We start from the raw sequence: 25,500 nt of genomic DNA, 5'->3' as shown, positions 1-25,500 counted from the left end.
TCCCCTCCTTCTTCCCGCCTCCGCATCCTTCAAAGGATGAAGAGCGGCTCCATCGTCTGGACCCAAAACGTGCGCTTTCATTTTATGTGGATCGCACACGCCAGTTCCGGGTGGATGACCAACTGTTTGTTGGCTACGTGGGTGCGAAGAAGGGACGGGCGGTACATAAACGGACCATCTCTCGGTGGGTCGTTCTGTGCATCAAAGCGTGCTACTCTTTGGCTCGGAAGGAGCCTCCTGTTGGGCTGAGGGCCCATTCCACTCGGGCCACGGCGGCTACTACTGCCCTGGGCCGGGGAGTCCCTTTGCAGGACATTTGCCAGGCGGCTACGTGGGCCTCGCTGCACACCTTTGCGAGGCACTACTGCCTGGACAGTCAAGTCCGGAGGGATGGCTTCTTTGGCCGTTCTGTCCTCCAGGACTTTCTGGTGTAGGAATGTATTGGTTCGCAGACCCACCACCGGGGTTGGTATTGCTGGGGTATCTATTCTAAGGTAAGGAATCTAACACTAACGTGTTTCTTTCAGATGAACAAGTTACTTACCTTCGGTAACGATATATCTGTAAGAAACATTAGTTGGTGTTAGATTCCTTACCGATCCCCACCCCACCCATCCTCCCCGTTCTGCGAACTGATACCTAGGGTTAAGGACATCCCTTTCAGGGCCCTAGTTTCAAATGGCACCAGTGTTGGTTCTCACATGGCTCTGCGTTTTCTGGCGCGGAAAAGCTGTGTACAAAGAACTGACGTCAGCGCGCAGAGGCGGCGTCTATATACTCCAGCGACGTCATCACGGCGCACGACGCCGACGACGGACGCGGAGCCGCAGGGGACGCCTGCAGACGACACCTACCGACGCACAGGGGTACTGCTACGCAAAAGTTTCCGGATCCAGACTGACGCCTGGGGATATTCTAAGGTAAGGAATCTAACACTAACTAATGTTTCTTACAGATATATCGTTACCGAAGGTAAGTAACTTGTTCTTTAAGACCTGTAAACTCCTCTCATGTAATGTCTGGGCATTATAGGTGAGGATATTTTTATGAAATCTACCGGGGGTCATGGCCCCTGGTCCCGGCGAGGCGCAGACGGGCTTGCTTTTGACGCGCCGCCGGCTCGCCTGCTGCGCGTAGTGCGTTGCATGGAATTTAAAGCCCAGGTCAGGTGACCGGCAGCCGGTGATCCCCCACCTCCCCTCAAGCCCGGAAGAACTATGCCACGCCTGTGAGAAGGTGGCCTGATATGCAGTGGTCACTATTCTAGTGCCCACTATGTATCAGTCCAGCAACCCTTATTGATGATTGGTTGTAAGTCAACCTTATAGACCAGCTATCCTAGTAGCATGGATACGAGCAGTCTAAGGCTAAAGACTCGAGAGGGCGTGTTAAGCCAGCTGTTTACCACACATATACCCCTTGAATACCCAGTGAAAGGACACCACACAAGTGTTATGAAAATAAACAGTTCTTTATTTAAAGATCACAACAGCCCTGTACTCTTTATGAGGACAGGGTACTAAGCACAAACCAAAACTCTTACAAAAATACTTAAGTTAGCACAGTATATACAAATGCCCGAGGGGCACGGAAAACCATATACTCTGAAAGTGGAATGCGAAATTCCTAGCAGGTAAGTACAGTACTAATAGCTTTTGGAATCGCTAGGACTTGACTAGGGAATCGTTAGATTACTTCTAGGAGGCCTAGGGGACTCGGGTGCAGTGTGTGCACTCTCACGCGAGATGCGGGACAAAAGTCTATGGTAGCTAGGAATTAGAAAGTTAGTGTTCTCGGGCGAACCCGACCTGGTAGGGAGAAAACGAAAGTAGATTCTGACCCTTGGATAGTGAGGCTATGCTGGGGCACCGAAATGCCGAAGTTACCTAGCCCAGGGGCTGCAGCTGCATAGGTCTGAAAAGACGTCGGGAATCCTCGTAGACGGACCAGGAGCCGGAAGAAAAGATGCTGGCCGGTGACCAGTGAAGAAAGTTCAGTCGGATCCAAGCCTGGATCTTGAAGATAGATGACACCTGAAAGCAGAGGGGACCAAGTTCGAGACTACTAGCCAGTAGTCAGTGGGCACCAGGAGGGCACCGGATGGTAGCCACCTCGACAAGGTGAGTGGGTGACGCTGTAGCTCGAAGATCTCGCGGACCAGGAGGCGTTGTCGGCGACCAGGATGGAGGATCGAGCTGTCCCACGAAGTTAGAAGCTGTCGGCGTCGCTGGACCCAGGATTGGGCAACAAAACCTTGGCAAATTCAAGCCCACGCGGTGGACCTAAAATGGCGTCTGGAGTGGACCAGGAGGGTCCGGGGTGCCTCTCTTGAACAAGGAAGCAAGGGCCAGCCTGGAGCAACCAGACCAGCAGTCGTGAAGTCGTTGGGCGTCGTTCAGAGGGCCACAAGCCAGCCGGCTAGTAGCCAAACAACGCGGTGCACAGCAAACAGCAGAAGGGCCCCACGCAGATCGTGGAGATGCAGGGGGGCTGATCTTGGGTGCTGGAGCTGCGCAGGGTCGGGGCTTCTCGGACCCCAAAGCACTCACCAGTGGAGGACACGGTGGGCTTGCAGTAAAGATGTCGTGCAGTCTTGGCGATCGTCGGTCCCTTGAGGTCTCGTCGCACTCACGGTTCTCAGCTGGGCTGTAGAGGTGAGTAGAGGTCAGAGGTGCCAGGGAAGCCGGGTCTCGTCGAGCTGGGTCGTCGGATTCGTGATGAAGGACTTGCAGCAGACCGCAGTGTTCTTTAGGATGGTGCCTGCGGATGCAGGGTGACTACTCCTTAGCCACAAGGGAGAATCTTGAAGAAGAAATCGTGAAGTCCTTTCGAAGAAAGTGGTATCTTGATTCCAAAGATGATCTAATTTTAACAGGGGGCCCGCTCCCATCTTTATACTAAAAAAGGGGGCTGACCCGGTGACTAGGTCCTGCCTATGGGTGGGACTAGGTGGGGGGTGGTTACACCCCTCAGCCATGCCGGACTTCCCCAGGCCAGGGGCTGGTGTGCCCCTGGAACTGGTTCAGACCGGCCTATGCGTAGTGAGCACCGGGGTGCCACTCAGCAGTCACCTTCCTGTAAAGCCCTGCCTACCCAGGATACACAAAACCATGTCTGGGACGGTGCTAGCACCGCCCCTGACAGGAAACCCTTTGTCCAGGCTCCCCTCGCTGGAAGGACTCCCAGCTGCAGGGGGTCAGACTCGTGTCTGTGGTGGCAGCATCCATTTTGTGGAGCTGAGGCTTCAGTTAACTTTAACCGGGGTTCACAGTTACATACATGTCGTGTCCCTCTAGAAGGGTGGAATGCTAACCCCGTCGCCAGAATTGGCGAGGGGTTAGTATTCCAATTCGTATGACACCTTACTCGACATGTTTTGATAAAGCAATACCAAAGTTAGCATTTAACCGCGAGGATTATAATGCACTTAAGAGTATATGGTATGCGATATCATGGAACAGCTATTAGGACTTGATTCCGTAAGCTGCAGACAGGCTCAGCTCATGCCAGAGCACCATCTCACACGATTCCAAGCACTCTGCCTTCAGGATTGTCAAGGCCTGCCATAGGAGTGACTGATAGGAATCTGTGTGTCCATTTTAGGGTTAGGTATAGGTATACTACACCTATAGCAAAGGGTGATTACACGACTTTGCCCCAGCTGTCATGCAGCCAGTTGTGTCAAATTTAAGAGGCCAGCCAGGGGTGGCATAATACATGCTGCAGCCCCTGGCAGCCCTGGGTACACCTATGCCCTGAGTTACAGGGTCTGATAAGGGGGCCCAGTACCAATTGGAAATGTACCTAGGGTACATGGAATCCATTTTAAAGAGAGAGCAGTAGGCCTGGGGTCCTGATTGGCAGGGTCCCAGGTCGACTATGTCCAAAACCAGCTAAAACACAGGGCAAAAAGTTGGGGGCAACCATAGTCAGGAGGTACCTTCCTACACAACCCCCCCCCCAAACGAAAGGAGATAAGGCTATCCTTGTCCAGGTAAGCCTCTATTACCTAAGTGGCCATATAAGGAAGGACCAGCTCTGGCTTGGTTTCCCCCTGTGTCATGGTCCACTAGGCAACCCCTCACCCTAAGGGTATCTGAGGGTCTCCACCATAGGGAATCTCTGTCTCTGGTGTGTCTTGGGAAAGAAGAAGGCTGATGCTGGGATGGAGTACTGAAGTGAGGCTCCTCTACCTTTGGGCTCAACTTCCTCCAATCACCATTCATCATGTGTGCCTTTCTTTCCTTAGCTGAGATGCACTGAGCTCTCAGGGTCAGCCTCTGGCTACCTAAAGCTGGAGGCTGAGTCCCTCTGTTTGGCTTACTGGAGGGACAGGTCCGGTCTGGGGTTTTTAGGCCCCATGTTTGGCTGTGCCCAACAGTGTCCAGCTGTGGGAGTTCCCTAACTACTTTTAAGGGGGATCCCTCAGGAGTCTGACTTATTTTCACTTGGCTAGGTTTACTAGCTTCAGTGATCCTAATCTGTTGATTAAGGGGTTCTTTTGGACAGGGGGCCCTTTGGGGTCCACCACTGGCCTCCCTGATCTCTTCAGCCCTGGGCTGACTGAGGCAGGGTAGAGAGGTGCAGGTTACCTGCTCCAGACTGGGTCCCACCTGGGAAGGGTCCCCTGCCATCAGGGGCTCTGCCAGGCTAGGCCTGACTACCTCTGGGGCAGTTCCTTCAACAGGGGTAGAGTCAGTTCCCTGAGGAGGCTGGCTCTCACCTAGTGTCTGGGAGGGGGAAGACTCTTCTTCCTCCTCAATGCTCTCTGTTTGAGTGGAGTGATCCATTGTTTCAGGCTTCACAACCTCACTATCTGTCTGAGTAGAGGCTGAGACCATTTCAACCTTGCCAACCTTTCCAGGAGGGCACTCAGTCTGTGTTTGGGCTGTGACTGTCACAGCCCTCCTATCCTGTTCTGAAAAGTCTGTCTGAGCCTGGGCAGTGGCTACCACTGCCCTTCCAACCTTTTCAGGGAGGAATGGTGCTTGGACTGGGGCTGTAGCTATTACTGCCCCACTAACCTGTCTGGATAGGCCTATCATTCTGGAATGTGTTTCTTGTTCCACCTCAGCCCATGCTGAGAGTTCCAGGTCATTCCCCAGTAAGCAATCTACAGGTAGGTTATCTGTCACTGCCACTCTCATGGGCCCTGTGACATTACCCCAACTGAGCTTGACTACTGCCATGGGATGCCTTCTCTTCATTCCATGAATGTCTGTCACCTGATAAGTAAAACCAGGGGTCAGTTGAGCAGAGGGGACCAGATGGTCACTCACCATGGTGAGGCTGGCCCCTGTGTCTCTGAATGCCTCAACTTTCTGACCATTCACTAAAACTTCTTGTCTATACTTGCCCAAAATGTGGGGTCCAGTAGTGAAGTTGGCAAACCCCATGCCAGTCTCACAGACAAGAGTGTGGTCAGGGAACCTGGCTAAGCCATAGTCCTCCTGTTGGCCCAGAGTAATGCCCACCACATTCTTGGGGGCACTCCCACCACCTGGGGGATTACCACTAGTGGTAACAGGAGGTTTAGGAGTATTACCTGGGGGTGTATTTCCCTTATTACCATTTTTAGGGCAACTGGCATCACTTTTGTAATGGCCCACCTGTTTACAGGTATGGCAATAAGGTTTCTTTTGTTCTGAAGGAGTGTTCTGGGACCCACCACCCTTGTTGGAGTTTTGGGGCCCTAGGGAAGTCTTCTCTGTGGATTTATCCCCACCCTTCTCTTGAGGCTTGGTTGATTCCTTTTTCTGGTCACCACCCTGGTTTTTAGGCCTAACCCTGGTTCTGACCCATTTGTCTGCCCTCTTACCCAATTCCTGTGGAGAGGTCAACTCAGAGTCTACCAGGTGCTGATGTAATAGCTGGTTCTGACAATTATTTAAGATTTGCTCCCTCATAATTAGATTATACAATCCTTTAAAATCAGTAACCTTACTACCCAGTACCCAGCCTTCAAAAGCCTTAGTGGCACAATCAACAAAGTCAGTCCAATCTTGAGACTGAGTTTTCTGGGTGTCTCTGAACAGCATCCTGTATTGTTCAGTGGTTAAACCAAACCCATCAACCAGTACATTTTTCAAGACTTGGTAATTGTTGGCATCCTCCACCCTTGTGGTGAGGAGCTTATCTCTACCTTTACCATCAAAGGAGAGCCACAAGATAGCTGCCCACTTACTTTGGGGAACACCCTGCACAGTGCAGGCTCTCTCCAAAGCAGTAATCCATTTGTGGATGTCATCCCCTTCTTTAAAGGGGGGCACTATCTTATTCAGGTGCTTTGTATCAAAACTCCTTTCCCTATTGCTAGGTTTATTGCTGCCACCAGTGGGAACTAGCCCACATAATTCTTGCTCTCTAGCAAGGGCAAGTCTCTCTTTGGCCAGGGCAAGTTCTTCCCTTTCAATCCTCAGTTTGACTGCCCTTTCTTCAGCTTCATACACTCTCCTCTTAGGGGAAGACATTCCTCTATGAGAAGAGTTGAGAGAGCCATTGGTTCGAAAGGATCTGCTAGAGCCTCTTGATAGAGACCTAACTCGTCCATTCCCAATGTTAAGCTGACCTGAGAGTGGGCCCAGGAGTTCCCCAGTACCAAGCTCATGTCTGCTTAAGTTGGACCTGCTTAGTCTGCTGACTTCTACCTGTCCCTTATCTGCCTCATCCCCTGATAACTCATCCTCATCCTCAGCAACATCTGCCTCAAGGAGGGGATGGATATCAAAGGGACCCTGTAAGGAGGGCAAACTTCCATCTGGATTAGAAGGGTCTGGGTTACCAGCCCTACTGGCATCATAAGCCTCTAAGAGACCAATCAGAAAGGAAGTGGTGGGGTTAGACCCCTGTTTTAGTTTCCTGAGAGTACACACTTGTCTCATCTCATGGAAGCTAAGAGCAGTATATTTTGAAGGGATGACCTGTGGAGGGTCAACTGACACAAGGGGAGACTCAGTGTTTCCTCCTGTGACCGACATACTGCTTCTAGTGTGGTGTAAGTGATGCACCTACCTACACTATGTGTTACCTACTGGTCCCTTGCTAGAGTTGCAGCCAAGGTGTGCTAAGCCTTGAGGAGCTACAACAGCTGGTTCAGTAGAACTCAGAGTATTCTAAGCTTTAGTTATATGTACCTAACAGTACTTATGTGATCTTTCAACAAGATATTCTTAGGATACGTGTGGTAAAACAACAGCAAGCTCAAATCCCAACCGCTGCTCACCAATGTGAGAAGGTGGCCTGATATGCAGTGGTCACTATTCTAGTGCCCACTATGTATCAGTCCAGCAACCCTTATTGATGATTGGTTGTAAGTCAACCTTATAGACCAGCTATCCTAGTAGCATGGATACGAGCAGTCTAAGGCTAAAGACTCGAGAGGGCGTGTTAAGCCAGCTGTTTACCACACATATACCCCTTGAATACCCAGTGAAAGGACACCACACAAGTGTTATGAAAATAAACAGTTCTTTATTTAAAGATCACAACAGCCCTGTACTCTTTATGAGGACAGGGTACTAAGCACAAACCAAAACTCTTACAAAAATACTTAAGTTAGCACAGTATATACAAATGCCCGAGGGGCACGGAAAACCATATACTCTGAAAGTGGAATGCGAAATTCCTAGCAGGTAAGTACAGTACTAATAGCTTTTGGAATCGCTAGGACTTGACTAGGGAATCGTTAGATTACTTCTAGGAGGCCTAGGGGACTCGGGTGCAGTGTGTGCACTCTCACGCGAGATGCGGGACAAAAGTCTATGGTAGCTAGGAATTAGAAAGTTAGTGTTCTCGGGCGAACCCGACCTGGTAGGGAGAAAACGAAAGTAGATTCTGACCCTTGGATAGTGAGGCTATGCTGGGGCACCGAAATGCCGAAGTTACCTAGCCCAGGGGCTGCAGCTGCATAGGTCTGAAAAGACGTCGGGAATCCTCGTAGACGGACCAGGAGCCGGAAGAAAAGATGCTGGCCGGTGACCAGTGAAGAAAGTTCAGTCGGATCCAAGCCTGGATCTTGAAGATAGATGACACCTGAAAGCAGAGGGGACCAAGTTCGAGACTACTAGCCAGTAGTCAGTGGGCACCAGGAGGGCACCGGATGGTAGCCACCTCGACAAGGTGAGTGGGTGACGCTGTAGCTCGAAGATCTCGCGGACCAGGAGGCGTTGTCGGCGACCAGGATGGAGGATCGAGCTGTCCCACGAAGTTAGAAGCTGTCGGCGTCGCTGGACCCAGGATTGGGCAACAAAACCTTGGCAAATTCAAGCCCACGCGGTGGACCTAAAATGGCGTCTGGAGTGGACCAGGAGGGTCCGGGGTGCCTCTCTTGAACAAGGAAGCAAGGGCCAGCCTGGAGCAACCAGACCAGCAGTCGTGAAGTCGTTGGGCGTCGTTCAGAGGGCCACAAGCCAGCCGGCTAGTAGCCAAACAACGCGGTGCACAGCAAACAGCAGAAGGGCCCCACGCAGATCGTGGAGATGCAGGGGGGCTGATCTTGGGTGCTGGAGCTGCGCAGGGTCGGGGCTTCTCGGACCCCAAAGCACTCACCAGTGGAGGACACGGTGGGCTTGCAGTAAAGATGTCGTGCAGTCTTGGCGATCGTCGGTCCCTTGAGGTCTCGTCGCACTCACGGTTCTCAGCTGGGCTGTAGAGGTGAGTAGAGGTCAGAGGTGCCAGGGAAGCCGGGTCTCGTCGAGCTGGGTCGTCGGATTCGTGATGAAGGACTTGCAGCAGACCGCAGTGTTCTTTAGGATGGTGCCTGCGGATGCAGGGTGACTACTCCTTAGCCACAAGGGAGAATCTTGAAGAAGAAATCGTGAAGTCCTTTCGAAGAAAGTGGTATCTTGATTCCAAAGATGATCTAATTTTAACAGGGGGCCCGCTCCCATCTTTATACTAAAAAAGGGGGCTGACCCGGTGACTAGGTCCTGCCTATGGGTGGGACTAGGTGGGGGGTGGTTACACCCCTCAGCCATGCCGGACTTCCCCAGGCCAGGGGCTGGTGTGCCCCTGGAACTGGTTCAGACCGGCCTATGCGTAGTGAGCACCGGGGTGCCACTCAGCAGTCACCTTCCTGTAAAGCCCTGCCTACCCAGGATACACAAAACCATGTCTGGGACGGTGCTAGCACCGCCCCTGACAGGAAACCCTTTGTCCAGGCTCCCCTCGCTGGAAGGACTCCCAGCTGCAGGGGGTCAGACTCGTGTCTGTGGTGGCAGCATCCATTTTGTGGAGCTGAGGCTTCAGTTAACTTTAACCGGGGTTCACAGTTACATACATGTCGTGTCCCTCTAGAAGGGTGGAATGCTAACCCCGTCGCCAGAATTGGCGAGGGGTTAGTATTCCAATTCGTATGACACCTTACTCGACATGTTTTGATAAAGCAATACCAAAGTTAGCATTTAACCGCGAGGATTATAATGCACTTAAGAGTATATGGTATGCGATATCATGGAACAGCTATTAGGACTTGATTCCGTAAGCTGCAGACAGGCTCAGCTCATGCCAGAGCACCATCTCACACGATTCCAAGCACTCTGCCTTCAGGATTGTCAAGGCCTGCCATAGGAGTGACTGATAGGAATCTGTGTGTCCATTTTAGGGTTAGGTATAGGTATACTACACCTATAGCAAAGGGTGATTACACGACTTTGCCCCAGCTGTCATGCAGCCAGTTGTGTCAAATTTAAGAGGCCAGCCAGGGGTGGCATAATACATGCTGCAGCCCCTGGCAGCCCTGGGTACACCTATGCCCTGAGTTACAGGGTCTGATAAGGGGGCCCAGTACCAATTGGAAATGTACCTAGGGTACATGGAATCCATTTTAAAGAGAGAGCAGTAGGCCTGGGGTCCTGATTGGCAGGGTCCCAGGTCGACTATGTCCAAAACCAGCTAAAACACAGGGCAAAAAGTTGGGGGCAACCATAGTCAGGAGGTACCTTCCTACAACGCCTCCCTCCACTACAACCGGGAGAACCTGTGGTGGAACGGGAGTATGCAGTCAGAGAAGGCGTCAGAAGTGGAACAGGTAGGCAAAATGGATCAGGTTAAAAAACAAACAGTGCAAGGTTACGAGTAAAATAAAATAAATTTTATTAGAGCGAAAAGTCACAAGTTAAAACACACAGTGTAGGAGTGTCACAATTTAACAGTAAGAATTCCCTGCCATCAAGGTGGGAGAACGATCTACCGCCGGAGGTAGTTCTTTCGGATGTGGGGGATGAGGGCGAGGTCGGCAGAGCGGAACTGGTGGGTGGGGGTTGTAGAAGCAGAGTCGTCTGTTGAGGTACTCTGGCCCGGTGTTCTGGAGTGCCTTGTGTGCGTGGGTGAGAAGCTTGAAGGTGATCCACTTGTTGACGGGGAGCCAGTGCAGGTCTCAAGTGGGGTGTGATGTGGCTGCAGCGAGGGATGTCGAGGATCAGGCGCGCACAAGCAACCTGCAATAAATAGTTATGTAGCTAGCATTCACTCAAACTTCAAGCATGCTTGGGGACATGAGAGACATGAAATACTAGCTTGGCACTACATGTTACTACCCAGTACATATCAGGCTCAAACACTCTCCAGTCATTGAGAGTAGCATTTTATGTCATCTTAAATCCAAATCAAAGGTTTTTCTCATCTTGTATTTTTCATTAATGTTAATTAGCACTGCATTGCCTGCCTGTATATAGAATCTTGAAACACTTAACAGCGACAAAATTATAAAATGAATGTAACATGGTGCATGCTATTCTCATCATTTTAAAATTTGATTTAAAGGAATCGTAAGGTATGCTAATGCTCAGACTTGGATGATCGGTTTTTGCCTATGGTTGTTTGTTGGCAGGGGTAAAATATCTTTAAATAAAAATTTGCACTCAAAGTTCCTGAATTGTGCTTATTTACATGTAGCATGCACAGGACATTTGCAGTCTGTGCCCTGGGATCAGCACACAGAAGCAGAGTTTTTTAATATTATGTTGATAAGAATCTCAAGTTATCAAAATCCACTACTACATACGAACAGCAGCAAAATAATGATAAAATTTGTCTAAAAGTAAAAAAAAAAAAAAAGAAATCCAGCCTCGCAACCGAAAAGAATAAAATCACAACACATATTTCACACTTTCCTTTTTTTTGTGTATTGTGATCAAAGAGCAAGGTCCAATCATAGATTGTGTTTATCCCACACACAGTACTTTTACAGTACTTGCCATTTTCACAACATGCTGAGGGCCCATGTGATCAACATGCCTCCTGGTAGAGATTAATATGCTGTAAGATTCAAATAAAGCTTTGTGCAAAATGACATTGCGCTGTTTAACTTCTGATTGAACTACATTTTGTACCGTCTAGATATTAAACGGGCAGCCTTTTGCATCTGACTGCTCTACCATGATCACTTAGTTATTGTAATGTTGGCTTTTATTTGAAAAACCAGACAACTTGTTTTGGTAGTATCTAATGTAACTCCCAGTCTGCTGGTGTCCGAAACACTGAACATTAGCTTCACTATGAGATATTTGCCCATCTTACTCTTTTTTCGCTTTTATTTCATTACTTTGGAAGTTCAGTGTTAGAAAGTGGTTCTGAGACTAGGGGCCACCCGGATTTTTCGCTTTTTGAGCACCTAATTGTTGAGCATTTACTGTGGGGGAGCCTCATAATTTGGGACTCACCCACAGTGAACTCATGATGGAGACTGCATGGAGATTTTACTGGTGACCCCCTGGTTTGACTAGGCCGCTACGCAGCAGCTGGAGTATGGGGCACCGTACTGGTTACATGCAGACACAGGTGTACATGCTTGTGCACACGTGTAGGGGCTGCGCAGGGGAGATTCCTAGCGTGCGCAGTCTAGGGTCAGATAGTGTAGCCCCAGCGATGCCCTAGGCCTCTTCCTTTCCCAAGTCGTGGTTCTTATACCACTTACTTAATATATGGTTTTACGTGCCCCTAGGGCCTAACTGTAAATTGTGCTATTTAAAGTATTTCGAAGTGTAACTTGTTATGTGCTTTTGCCTCTGATCTCATAAAGAGTTCAGAGGAGTGTGTTAGTAAATAAATACATATATATTTTATATATATCTTGTGTGGTGTCCTTTCATTTGATATTCAAGGGGTTACATGTGGTAAAACTGCTGGCTTTACACGCCCTCAAGAGTCTTTTAGCCTAAGACTGTTCTGTCCACGCTACCTCTAGGATAGCTGGTCTATAAGGTTGACTTTACAACCATCACCATAAGGGTTGTAGGACTTGTGCAAGGTGTTCACTAGAATAGTGAACATCATATACCAGGCCAACTTCTCACAGCCACTAACAGCATGCCGCTGGGTTTGGCTCCGGTACATGCTGTCTCTCTCACTTGCATCTCCCTCGACCCGGGCATGTGGGAATTAAATAGTAAAAGTTATTTATTTGGAAGTAACATTGCTGCATTCTCAGATCCGCTTAATAAAGGAAACTGCAAAAGAGTTTAATGTGTGTTGCAAAACACTCAGGTTCCATGTAAACAGAAGCAGAAGCAAACTTTAGCTTTCGGGAGAAGAGTATTTTCTATCAAGAAGAGGTTTTCCGGGAAAACATGGTGGCCGGCAGTTAGTGGGTCACGGGAGCAACCTCGGAGCAGGAAAGAATCTCTGGCAACCTCGGAGCAGGAAAGAATCTCGGGCGAGTGAGGAAATGGCACGTTACAAACTTTAAATATACATAAGGCACAAGTGTAAAACAAGTAGAGCCGCATAAGTAACACCGAATATTTTATAATTTTTGGTCCTGAAGAAAGCCACCGATACAGAACACTGATCATATGGCTGAAACATGTCGCCTTTTCCTAATAGTAGTTATGAATCCATAATACTTTTTTGCACTGCTTTTTACTCCTGCCAGGGAGAGCACGTGTATAAAATCAGTTTTGTGCATCAATCTAGGCAGTTTTAACATACACTTTGTATACATTTTTTCATCACATTACTCCTTTTTGTGCTGCACCCTCGCTACACCTTGAGCCTCACATATGGGATTTTAGCATATCCCCATAGTTATATACTAATGAAAACATCTCTGAGCTCCTTCCTCACAATGAAGAAGTTGTAGCTCCCAGTAGGACCCGGTTTTCCTACTGGTAAGGAGGAACCCATATGATGAAGTATGTCACCCACGGGTGAGTGAGGGTTCTAGTCCTTAAGAGATGAATTCCCCCACTTTTTCTTCTTTTAGGTTAGACTGAAAATCATGCTTAGTGAGAGAGTTTGGATATAGATCACACTTTTCGGCCTATTATAGGCTTTGTAGTGCATTGCTTAGACCCGAGGAGATAGTGTGTTGTTTATCATGGGTAAGGCGAAATTTCTCCTCGCAGGTCTATAAACCAGATTCCCTGGGTCCCTAACTCCACCTTTTTTGTTGCTAAAACTTTTGTAGTGGGTGTCCTGCTCGTGCAGGGCACCCTCACATGTATAACCTAGCACCCTGCCTTCAGGATTGAAAGGTCTACCCTAAGGGTGACTTATAGGTTTTAAGTGCAGTGATCTCAGATATAAGAAAACTTATATCTGCTGTAGGTGGTGCTAGCACCAACATAGACAGGCTGCAATGTTTGAGAGGTCTATCATGGGTGGCACAATACATGATGCAGCCCATGGGAGACCCTTGGTGTACCATTGCCCTGTGTATTCTAGTGCTATATACTATATACTAGAGACTCAAAGGGTATACCAGTAGCTAATCGGGAAAGTACCAAAGTACTTATCATAGTATAATGTAGGGAGAAAGCACAGGGACTGGGGTTCTGATTAACAGAATCCCAGTCCGACTAGTCATGAAACAGAGTAACACCTGTAAAAAGTGGGGGTAACCATGAAAGCAGATCCTACAGTTTGTTTTAATTTACATTTTTAAAGGTTGAAAGGTTGATATAGGTGCAGATTTTAATAATTCAACTTACCTGTATCGTTCTTCTAAGTAAAACATATACATTTTAAAGCTTAAAATGACTAAAGGGGAAACGCAATGCAGTATTACAGCTGAATATTTTTTTTTTTTTCCACAGCAATTTTATTCCCCAGCCAATTGGTAAATGTAAGCGAGTATTTCAAGCATTGCTTCCTTATGCTGTGGAGGAGTTGTGTAATGTAGCCGAATCATTGATTGTTCCTGTAAGGATGGGTATAGCACGTCCCACTGCCCCATTTACTTTGGCAAGCACCAGCATAGATGCAATGCAAGGCAGCGAAGAACTTTTCTCCGTAGAACCACTTCCACCAAGGCCATCATCTGATCAGTCAAGCAGGTACAAATTTACATGTTATGCATGAATTATTAAACAAAATCTTTTTTTTTTTTAACTGAGCTTTTGGCGAAGTTGCTAGTGTACTGTACCAAAAAATAGCTGGAAACAAATCAAAGAAATGCTTTAAAAAAAAAAGGAGAGAATCTAGGTTTGCAACCTATTAGTATGTATTCTTATGTTTTGCCTACGCTTCACATTGTCTGTCAACATTGTCTGTCGATCCAGAATTGTATCTTGCTCGAATTATGTAGTCCAAAAGTTCGGAACACTATTGGATTCCACTCCGCATCCATATTGCTTTAACTGGGTTGGGAACTTGGATGCAATTCACTTTTTTTTAATTCCTCACATGCTATTTTGGCACAGCTTCTGTTAACATTCTGCCTTACTCTCTGGGGTTGAACTGTAGCTACGTAATAATCCCTTTCAAGTATTTCTGTATGTTGAAAACATGTTTCATCCTTCTTATTAAAGATAGCTATCTTCTGTGACTATTTACTATCTGCTGAATTCCATTTGAACTTCAAACTCAGTAACTTGGTTGAATTTCCAGTTTTATTGCCTATTCACCAGTGCAAACTGGAGATATTTTTAAAATTCCAATTGCTTAAATGATAGAAGACCTATCTGAGTTCAGTGAACACACTATCGTACTGTTGAAGCCTTCCTCCTCTATCCAAATCCCTCATTGAAAGAGTGTCTTCCCCTACATTACCTAAACCCAGGGAGATTGGACTTCCTTTTTGAGGTCCTAGTGCAGGGAGGGATTACTAGGCAATTTCCTCTGTGTACTATAATTTCCAATTGATATTTTAGTACCACCAATATAAAGTTACTTCCTTTAGGCACTTTAGTCTTCTGGAGTAGCAAGGTTATGTAACCTAGGCTTACTCAGCAAATGTTGCAGTCATTAAAAATTCGAACACATCAGGTCCCCGCCATCAACACTGAATAAACATACTTTTCAGTCAGTGTTTTTCTGCAAAGAATAGATACATTTGTATACCTTTGTAGAAATAAGTGTGCTAAATTTTCCTCCAGAGAGAAACCGCACTGCAGATTTCACACCTTTTAAATACTTCCCAAGGTGGTTACTTCTTTACACATTAACCAAACCATCTCTTTGCCCACCTTCTTTCCGCCTCCGCATCCTTCAAAAGAGGAAGAGCGGCTCCACCAGCTGGATCCAAAACGTGCGCTTTGTTTCCACTTGGATCGCACAAAACAATTCCGGGTGGACGACAAGCTCTTTGTTGGGTACGTGGGCGCTAAGAAAGGTCGGGCTTTGCACAAACAAACCATCTCAAGGTGGGTCGTTCTGTGCATCAAAGCCTGCTACTCTTTGGCAAGATAGCCTCCAGTAGGGCTGCGCGCCCATTCCACCAGGGCGACGGCAGCTACTACTGCTTTGGGATGAGGAGTCCCATCTGAGTGACATCTGGCAGGCAGCTACGTGGGCATTGCTGCACACGTTCACCAAACACTACTGCATGGACAGCCAAGTTTGGAGAGACCGCTTCTTTGGCCTATCTGTTCTCCAGGACCTTTTGGCATGAACTTAGTTCGCAGACCCACCTCCGGGGTTGGTATTGCTGGGGAATCTATTCTAATGTAAGAAATCTATAACTAACTGTTTCTTTCAGATGAACAAGTTACTTCCCTTCGGTAACGATATATCTGTAAGAAACATAGGTTAGTTATAGATTTGTTATCGCTCCACCCATCCTCCCTGGTCTGTAATCTGACTTCTAGTGTTAAGGTCATCCTTTCAGGGCCCTAGTTTTTTGCACCAGTGTTCAGTGTCTTGCATGGCTCTGTGCTTCTGGCGTGGAAAGTCGTGTACAGAACTGACGTTAGGGTGGCGTCTATGTAGCTACCGGGACGTCATCCCAGCAACCACGACGACGAACACGGTGTCGACCGACGCAACCTTCCGTTACGCAGGGGTAATGCTGACAAAAAACATTCTGGATCCAGTCTGACGTCTGGGGGAGATTTTAAGGTAAGGAATCTATAACTAACCTATGTTTCTCACAGATATATCGTTACCGAAGGTAAGTAACTTGTTCTTCAAGTAATGGGGAGAACCCGGGTTCAATCTTTTTGCCACTGGCGAGAAAACACAATGTGTGTTATTGTGCGCTAGAGTTCCGCAAAGAGCTCCATCTTGGGGACTCATTCAGCCTAAACTGGAGGCTCAGGGCTCGTCTGTGCCTTTCTGCCTCTACAGTTTGTTGTTCGAGTTCTGAACAAGATTAAGACCGACCAGACCCAAGTAGTTTTAGTTGCTCTGGATTTGACCTAGGAGGGTGTGGTTTCCAGAACTTATGGACATCAGCATCTGTCCTCTGATCAAGCTGCTGCTTCGAGAAGATCTCCTGCTACAAGCTAAACTTTCTGAAGTCGTGTTAATGCCCAACAAGGACTTGGTTGAACACTCCTTGAAGGCTTATGTTGCTTCCTTTTGTTTTTAAAGGTTGCCGTATCAGCCTTTTTTGTTTAAAACAAATGGTGAAGATATCTCAAAGGTATACCACAAATCTTTTTGCCAAAGCCCTTTAGAATGCCACTTGAGTCTCACTTTTCTAATGCGTACCCCATTGTATAGCTGTTGCAAAATGGGTTCTGCCCATGAAATACACCCAGATTTTTCACTTTTGGATCACCTGGTTTTGGAGTTTTTACTCTGGGTGAGCCAGAAAACTGGTGACTATTGCACTGTAAACATACGGTAAATGTTTGTCACTAGTATCCGCCTTTTCAGATAAGGCGGCAGCTAAAAAAACAAGGTTAAGGGGCACTAGGTTGGTTGCACGTGTTTGCACACTCGTGAGGGTTGCATGTGTGAAATTACTATCATAATATCGGTAACTGCACACAGGTAGCTAGGCACAGAGGGGACTCGGCAGAGTTAGATATTGCCTGGGGTAGGCCTTATAATATTGCTGGAGACTCGCAGTATGGTGTTCGAGGCATGTGGGCTGCTGAATTCATATCTGTGCATAGATCGCCGCCTAGTGTTGGGTCCGGATGATTGCACATTGTTGTCCTGGAAGAGTCTTCGAAGTATCACGAGATAGGTGGCTCCTCCCTTGGACTACAGTGCGCATGGGCATCCTCTCCATGCTCAGATTGTTTTTTTCCGCCACTGGGTTCGGATGCAATTCCAAGCACTCCAAGTTCATAAAACTATTCAAAAAGGCCTTAGGTCTCGTCGGTGTTGTTTGCGATCGGTACCAATAACTTTCTTTAACTTTAATTGTACTCCGGTCGTCGAATCGGGCCGCTAGGCCTTCTCGACGGTCGATGGAACGAAGTCCATTCAAGTACTGCCCGCAGTGCAACTCTAAGTTCCCGCACACCGATAAACATCCAGTGTGCAACAACTGCTCGTCTCCAAACAACAATGAAGACAGCTGCCTAGCTTGTGCCCAGTTCCGATCCAAAAAGACTATTCGGAATCGACGGGCGCAAAGGCAAGAAATGCAGAGGTCGGCACCGGAGCCCGATAATATCGTAGAACGACGAAGAAGAACTGCTTGTCGCCGAAGACTCTGATCAAGAGGAAGAACATTTCACTGAGCACGACTCCGATTATTACATCGACGAAGAAATCGTCGAGGTCGAAGAAAACGACCAAGCTATCATAGCTATCGAAGACGACTCCGATGGCGACACCGCCCAATATAGACACTACATTATCATCAGAGACTCAGGTCGAGGCATCGCCAGAAGGCCTTAGCCAAGACCAATATACTGCTTCTACAGCGCCGCCATACCGCCCGGCTAAGAACATACAAAAAGAGCCATCTGAGTCAAAACCAAAACTTATCGACACGACAGTCCTCGGACCGAATGTCGGCGAGCCAAAGGTGTTCAAGCCAAAGGGCGCCGACCCGAGGGCTACCGCTACATCAACACCTTCAAAAACAAAGACCGTCGAATCGACCTCGAAGCCAAAGGCTGTCGAATCGACATCGAAGCCAAAGGCCGTCGAATCGAACTCAAAGCCAAAGCACGTCGACTCGAGCACATCGGGTTCGACGGTTTCAAAAGGAAAAAAGGGCGTAGACGAACACAAGGTGATCATCGAACCGAAACAGAAACCAAAACTACACCACACCAAATCGGTCGATCCAAAGACTATTGATCCGAAAAGGGGCGTCGAGCCAAAACAAACTCCAGACGCAACTCTAAAACCTAAACAGGTTACCGAACACACAAAATTGCTCGGTCCAAAAACAGTGGTAAAGCCAGTAAAAGACGTCGGCCCGACAACACCTGTCGGTAAACCTAAAAATCTGATACAGGCACCGAAAGCGGTCGAACCGAAAACGGACAAACCCAAAACTACGGAGCCAAAACCCAAAACTGTGGAAGAGGAGATCATCCATCCAGACCCATCCACAGAGAATCAGTCAAAACTATACATTGACCCAAATACTGGGAAGGTGACTGTTTATACAAGGAAGAAAAGACCAGTGCCAAGTGAAGCCTTGTCAAAAATTCCCCTGAAAAAGAAAAGAGACTGTGCTACCTATCCTATTCTTTTCCAACCTATCTCTCCAGCTATGCCTGCTACTCCATACATGCCATACTCTCCTGCACACTGACTACAACCTAGATGAGGATCAGGATGCAGAGGGAGGGTTTGGAGATGTACAAAACCCATATGCAGACCCCAATACACAACCATGGGGGGGTGGAGGGGAGCCGGACAATGAAGGGGCTCTACCCATTACAGACCCTACTGTATACCCAGCTAAGCCATCACCCACAGAAGACACAGTGGCTTTTAACTCATTAATAGACAGGGCTGCAACCTACCATAATGTCGACATGCATTCTGATGCTATAGAAGAGGACTTTCTATTTGAAACACTGGCTACATCAGAAAAGTGTCAAAACGATCCCCATGTTAAAGGTTGTCCTAAAGCACGCAAGTGACATTTTCAAAGACAATGTTAGGGCACTTATCATCAACCCTAGAATAGAAAAAAAGTATAGGGCCGCACCAGTAGACCCTACATACATCAAGGGACAACTGCCTCTAGATTCATTGGTGGTATCTAACGCGCGAAAGCGTGCACATTAACAAACTGGCGAAGCTCCTCCTCCAGAAAAGGAGTCCAAGATCTTCAGAGGCATCAGGCAAAAGAGTAGCAGCTCAAGCAGCAAACTCATGGAGAATAGCCGATACACAGGCCTTGCTAGCCAGGTATGACAGGGCACACTATGACACTCTAGAAGGACTTCTCCAACATTTACCCGAGCCTTACAAAGAGCAGGCAGATGAACTTATACAGGAGGGAAAGCTCATCACCAATGCCTCCATTAAGTGTGCTCTAGACGCGGCAGATACAGCTGCCAGATCCATTAACACAAGCGTGCTGCTTAGAAGGCACGCATGGTTGCGCATTTCTGGATTCTAAAACGAAGTACAGGCTACAATTCTTAACCAGCCTATAAATCCAGACTTTTTATTTGGTCCAGCAGTTGACTCAATTCTGGACAAAATGAAAAAGGACAACGAAACAGCTAAGTCCATGGGAGCCCTTCAGTCACAGCAACACAGAGGCTCCTTTCGTCACTCCAGTTATAGAGGGATGGCGCGAGGTAACACATCGCAGCAATCCTCCACTTATAAAACTAACACGCAAACCACATACAATACGAACACTAACAGAGGTGGATACAGAGGAAATAACACAAAGGGCAGAAGTCGTGGAAGCAATGCCAATGTATCCTCCACTAACATCAAACAGTGACTTCTTACCACCACCCCCAGACCATATAACACCGGTCGGGGGGAGACTACAACAATTCCTGCCAGTCTGGTTAAACATCACTACAGACAAGTGGGTAAGGCAAATTATCCAACGTGGCTATTGCCTAGAGCTCCCGTCAACACCACCCAACATACCAACCGGGCACTGTCCAATGTTGCAGGAACACATAACATTACTGCAGCAAGAGGTCATCCGTATGCTACAAAAGGGGGCCATAGAACCAGTCCCACTACAACATCAAGGAACAGGAGTATATTCACTATACTTCCTCATTCCAAAGAAGGACGGTTCGCTAAGACCAATATTAGATCTCAGGCCCCATAACATGTACATTCTGTCAGAGCATTTTCATATGCTCACTCTACAACAAGTCTTACCGCTTCTTCAACAAGGAGACTTCCTAGCAACTCAAGACCTCAAGGACGCATACTTTCATATACCAATACACCCTGCTCACAGAAAGTATCTAAGGTTTACAATTCAAGGTCAGCACTACCAGTTCAAAGTCCTACCATTCGGTGTAACAACAGCTCCACGGGTATTCACCAAATGCCTGCCAACAGTGGCGGCACATCTCAGAAGACACGTGCCATCAGCCCAGCAATGTGCCAGCCACATGTCAAAAACCATTCATCTCCTGCACAGCCTGGGATTTTCGCTAAACTACCCAAAATCCCACCTGCAACCCTCACACGTACAACAGTACCTGGGAGCAACAATAAATACACTAGCTGCAAGGGAATACCCCAACGCAGCACGAATAAACTGAATGCAAACCTTAATCCAAAGGTTCAGACCCCAACACTCATTGCCAGCCCGATTGTTTATGCAACTCATAGGCATGATGGCCTCAAGCACATGCATCCGTTTCAAGAGTGTCTAGCGAGACAGTGGAACCAGGCTTAAGGGGAATTAAAAGACCTAGTGTTGGTGACCAGTCGAGCATACAACTCTCTGCATTGGTGGAATCCACAAAACCTTTGCTAAGGACGATTGTTCAAAGAGCCTGTCCTACAAATAGTGATGACAGCCGATGCATCCCTGCAAGGCTGGGGAGCTCACGTCCTGCATTACACAGTTCAGGGACTATGGACTATGCAACAGAAACAAATGCATATCAACCTTCTGGAGTTGATGGCAATCTTCCTAGCACTCAAAGCATTAAAAAACACTTATGCAACAAGACCGTGTTGATCCGGACGGACAACATGACGGCGATGTATTATATCCAGAAACAAGGAGGGACACACTCCCCACAGCTGTCGCATCTAGCTCAAAGCATGTGGAAATGGGCCATTCAAAGGAACATGTTTCTCATGGCAGAACACCTCCCAGGCAAAGACAATCAGATGGCCGCCCTGCTCAGCAGGTACAGTCAACAGATGCACGAGTGGGAGATTCACCCCAATGTGCTCCAACCATTCTTCCGGAAATGGGGACAACCGGAAATAGATCTGTTTGCCACAAGCGAAAATGCAAAATGCCAACACTTTGCCGCCAGGTTCCCACATCCGCAGTCGCAGGGCAATGCGATATGGATGAACTGGTCAGGCAAATTTGCGTACGCTTTTCCCCCAGCTCCACTAATACCGCTAGTGGCACGCAAAATGCGCCAACATTCACTAACGCTTATCCTAGTTGCTCCCACGTGGGCGAGACAACCGTGGTACACAACGTTCAGTGGTGCCTCATCAGAGACTGCGATTAACACCCAGTCTTCTAACTCAGAACCGTGGCGAAATCCAACATCCAGACCGGCAACAGCTGAACCTAGCGATGTGGCTCCTGAGATCCTAGAGTTTGGATACCTGAACTTGCCTCCAGACTGCATGAATATTATCAAGGAGGCAAGAAGACTCACTACCAGGACATATTATGCAGCAAAGTGGAAGCGATTTGTCATTTACAGCGGAAACAACGACATAAACCCATTAGACGCTTCCACACAAAACATTATTTGCTATCTTTTGCACCTACAACGTTGCAACCTAGTATACTCATCCATCAGGATACATCTAGCTGTGTTAGCAGCATATCTCCAAAACAGGCAACACCTTTCACTATTCAGAGTACCAGCAATTAAGGCATTCATGGAGGGACTTAAACGAGTAATTCCCCCAAGACACCCACCTTCACCAGTCTGGAATCTAAACATCATTTTAACCCGACTTATGGGACCACCTTTTGAACCACTACACTCATGCGAACTACAATTTCTTACTTGGAGAGAGGCTTTCCTTATTGCCATTACTTCACTTAGAAGAGTTAGTGAGCTGCAAGCCCTAACTATTCAGGAGCCATTCATTCAAGTACACGCAAATAGGGCAGTTCTCAGAACCAACCCAAAATTCATGCCAAAAGTGGTATCCCAGTTCCATATAAATCAAACAATAGGCCTGCCGGTGTTCTTTCAAAACCCACAGACGGTTGCTGAAAGGACCCTGCATACTCTAGACTTCAAAAGAGCTCTACTATATTACATAGATAGAACTAAAGCATTCGGAAAACAAAACAGTTGTTTGTTGCTTTCTCACCACAACACAAAGGCAACCCTATTTCTAAATAAGGGATAGCCAGATGGATTGTGTATTCAGATATGTTACTGAAAGGCAAAACGCACCTTAACAGTTCCCCCTAGGGCGCATTCCACACGCAAACTAGGGGCATCCATGGCTTTCCTGGGAAATATTCCTTTACACGAAATTTGTAGAGCAGCCACATGGACAACAATACATACATTTACAAAACACTACTGTGTAGATGTACATTCCAAACAGCAAGCTGCTGTAGGACAGGCTGTTCTCAAAACTCTTTTTCAGACTACTGCAGCAGGCACAGGCAGCCACCGCTAGGGAAGGTACTGCTATACATTCTATGCACAGATATGAATTCAGCTGCCCACATGCCTCAAACGGAATATGCTACTTACCAGTATGCATCTGTTCTTGGCATGTAGGGCTGCTGACATTCATATTGCCCACCCACCTCCCCGGTGCCTCTCGCAGCTGTAGCATTCACTGTTTGCATGGACATCTCTTACTGTACTATACTCCATCTCTGCCACAATGGCGAAAAACAATCTGAGCATGGAGAGGATGCCCATGCGCACTGTAGTCCAAGGGAGGAGCCACCTATCTCGTGATACTTCGAAGACTCTTCCAGGACAACAATGTGCAATCATCCGGACCCAACACTAGGCGGCGATCTATGCACAGATATGAATGTCAGCAGCCCTACATGCCAAGAACAGATGCATACTGGTAAGTAGCATATTCCTTACTGTTTAGTCTGCGGTGACACTTTATTATGCACATAGGCGTAAATCTGCCTTTGAGTGCAGTTTTGCTTCTCTTTGCCCTACAAAGTTAAAGGAGATATCAAATTGGGACGAAAAGTGTGTGCCCAGTTCAGCTATGCACGTCTCAAGCAGATATATGTATACCTTAGGAGTAATCCAGAATCGTCCTATTTCTCTGGCTCAATGCAGGGTAAGAGAACAGACCTTTTGTCACGATGCTGGGCCAAGTAAATTACAAAGCTCTCCATCAGCAGGAACAAATTAAATTAAATGACATAGAATTTTAAAGCGCATAGTTACCACAGGGCATCGAGGCGCTAAAGAGTTCCAAAGAAAAAAAACAAAGAAAAACTCCTATTCCTAGGAAAATTGCTGGCCATAAATTAAAGATAGAAAAGCTGTTCAGTGCTTTCTGAAATCGATTGTGTTCCTGTTCCTGGCAGACTATAAGGATGGCACTGAATTCAGGAGCAGCAGCTATGCTGGTGCTCCTGGATCTTTCAGAGGCATTTGACACGGTAGAGCACGCAATACTAGTTCAACGTCTCTCTGACATTGGAATTGGTGGTACAGCCTTAGATTGGCTGAAGTAATTTTTCCATAGACGTACCCAAAGGGTGGCGTTACAACCGTTTCTGTCCGACCACAAGCACTTATGGTGCGGACTGCCACAGGGGTCGGCCCTAAGCCCTCTGCTGTTCAACATCTATTTGGCCCCTTTATTCTCTCCGATAGCCAACTGGGGTGTGACAGCGATTTCCTGCGCAACAACACCCAACTGGTATTTCCTTTTAATGGACAGTCTGAAGATTCTTTCTAGAGCTTTAAGGGCTGTTTAAAAGATATTGCCAACTGGATGAATAACAACAAACTCAAACTTAATGCCGATAAAACGAAAGTGATGTTTTTTGGTATAAACCAACTCCCTGCCGCAGACCTCTGGTGGGCAGTAGAAATGGATTTCCTCACACTCCAGTTGGCATTGCCAAAAATTTGGGAGTAAAGTGGCAGGTCGACCTTTCTTTTGCAGCCCAAATTCACCAGGTGACAGCTGCCTGTTTGGGCAAATTGAGAAACCTGCGGAAATGTATACATTTACTGCCAGAGAACTGCCACCGGACAGTAGTCCATGCCACAGTGACTTCCCGTCTGGACTACGCGAACAGCCTCTACCTGGGCTTACCAGCCTACCTTGTTAAGAAACTCTAAATGGTTCTGAATGCGGCTGCAAGATTAATTAGAAATGTCCCTTTTCGGCAGCATATCTCTCCGCATATCAAGGAAGTACATTGGTTGCCGGTAGCCAAGAGAATTACATTTTAGGCCTTAACCTTCGCTTTTCGCTCAATTCATGGAAAGTGCCCAAGCTACTTGAAACAGAGGCTTGGTGTGAGAAAGTGCCATCTTTCCTGCATGGGTATGCCCCCCTGTTTGCTGAATTGCTGATGTGCTTTGACTGAGTGTACCCTGGGTTCCTGCCATCCAGGTGCCCAGGGCCTGTGTTCCTACCCTGAAACTGTGTTGAAACTAAAACCCAATTGGCATCTCTGGCCACCTGTCAGCCCCTAGTAAATGGCACCCTAGGTACCCAGGGCATGGTGACCAGAGAAGACCCCTAGGAGCTGCAGCACTTATTGTGCCACCCTTAGGGGAGGGGCCCTGTACCCTGACACCCACACACTACCTTTGCAGGCTGAGTGTCTAAGTACAGAACTAAACAGAGAGTCGACATAGCACACATCCCTGTTTGCCATGCCCACAAGCTCACTGCCCTGGCATCCATCAGTCACCCCATTAGCTGGGTGCCCTATGCCAGTGGTGTGGGCTCAGGTGCATGAGCCCTGTGCCTGGGTACTGTAAGTGCAGTGTTGCCATTTAAGAGTATATGGTCCTGGGAGGTCGTCATTACGAACTCCACAGCACCATGATGGCTTCACTGAAGACTGAGAAGTTTGATATCAAACTTCTCACCACATTAAACAGTGTGGGATTTAATGTAAAATGCACGACAGAGGGCATCTTAGAGATGCCCCCTGAAACATAACCAACTCCCAGTGTCCTGACTGTGTGGCTCCCGAGGCTGCCACCACCAGACATGTTTTTGGACCCCTGGGTCGAGAGCCTGCCGCTCTCGGGGGCC

General features: G+C 47.5%; 1 protein-coding gene across 18 annotated transcripts in view; it reads left to right on the top strand.

The window, feature by feature from the left end:
* The window catches only part of UBR5 (ubiquitin protein ligase E3 component n-recognin 5), a 2,064,863-nt gene that overhangs the window by 1,232,859 nt on the left and 806,504 nt on the right, over window positions 1–25,500 (top strand). For all 18 annotated transcript variants that reach the window (XM_086966085.1, XM_086966077.1, XM_086966080.1 and 15 more), the window contains one exon: window positions 14,034–14,273. In XM_086966085.1, the coding sequence (XP_086822211.1) occupies window positions 14,034–14,273 (240 nt within the window). The remainder of the gene's footprint in view (window positions 1–14,033; window positions 14,274–25,500) is intronic.

This window comes from Lissotriton vulgaris, chromosome 4_1 (genome assembly GCF_964263255.1).
Source record: "Lissotriton vulgaris chromosome 4_1, aLisVul1.2, whole genome shotgun sequence".
In the NCBI taxonomy this organism is placed as follows: Eukaryota; Metazoa; Chordata; class Amphibia; order Caudata; family Salamandridae; genus Lissotriton; species Lissotriton vulgaris.
Note: the sequence above shows the minus strand (reverse complement) of the source record. Positions and strands in the feature narration are given on the sequence as shown.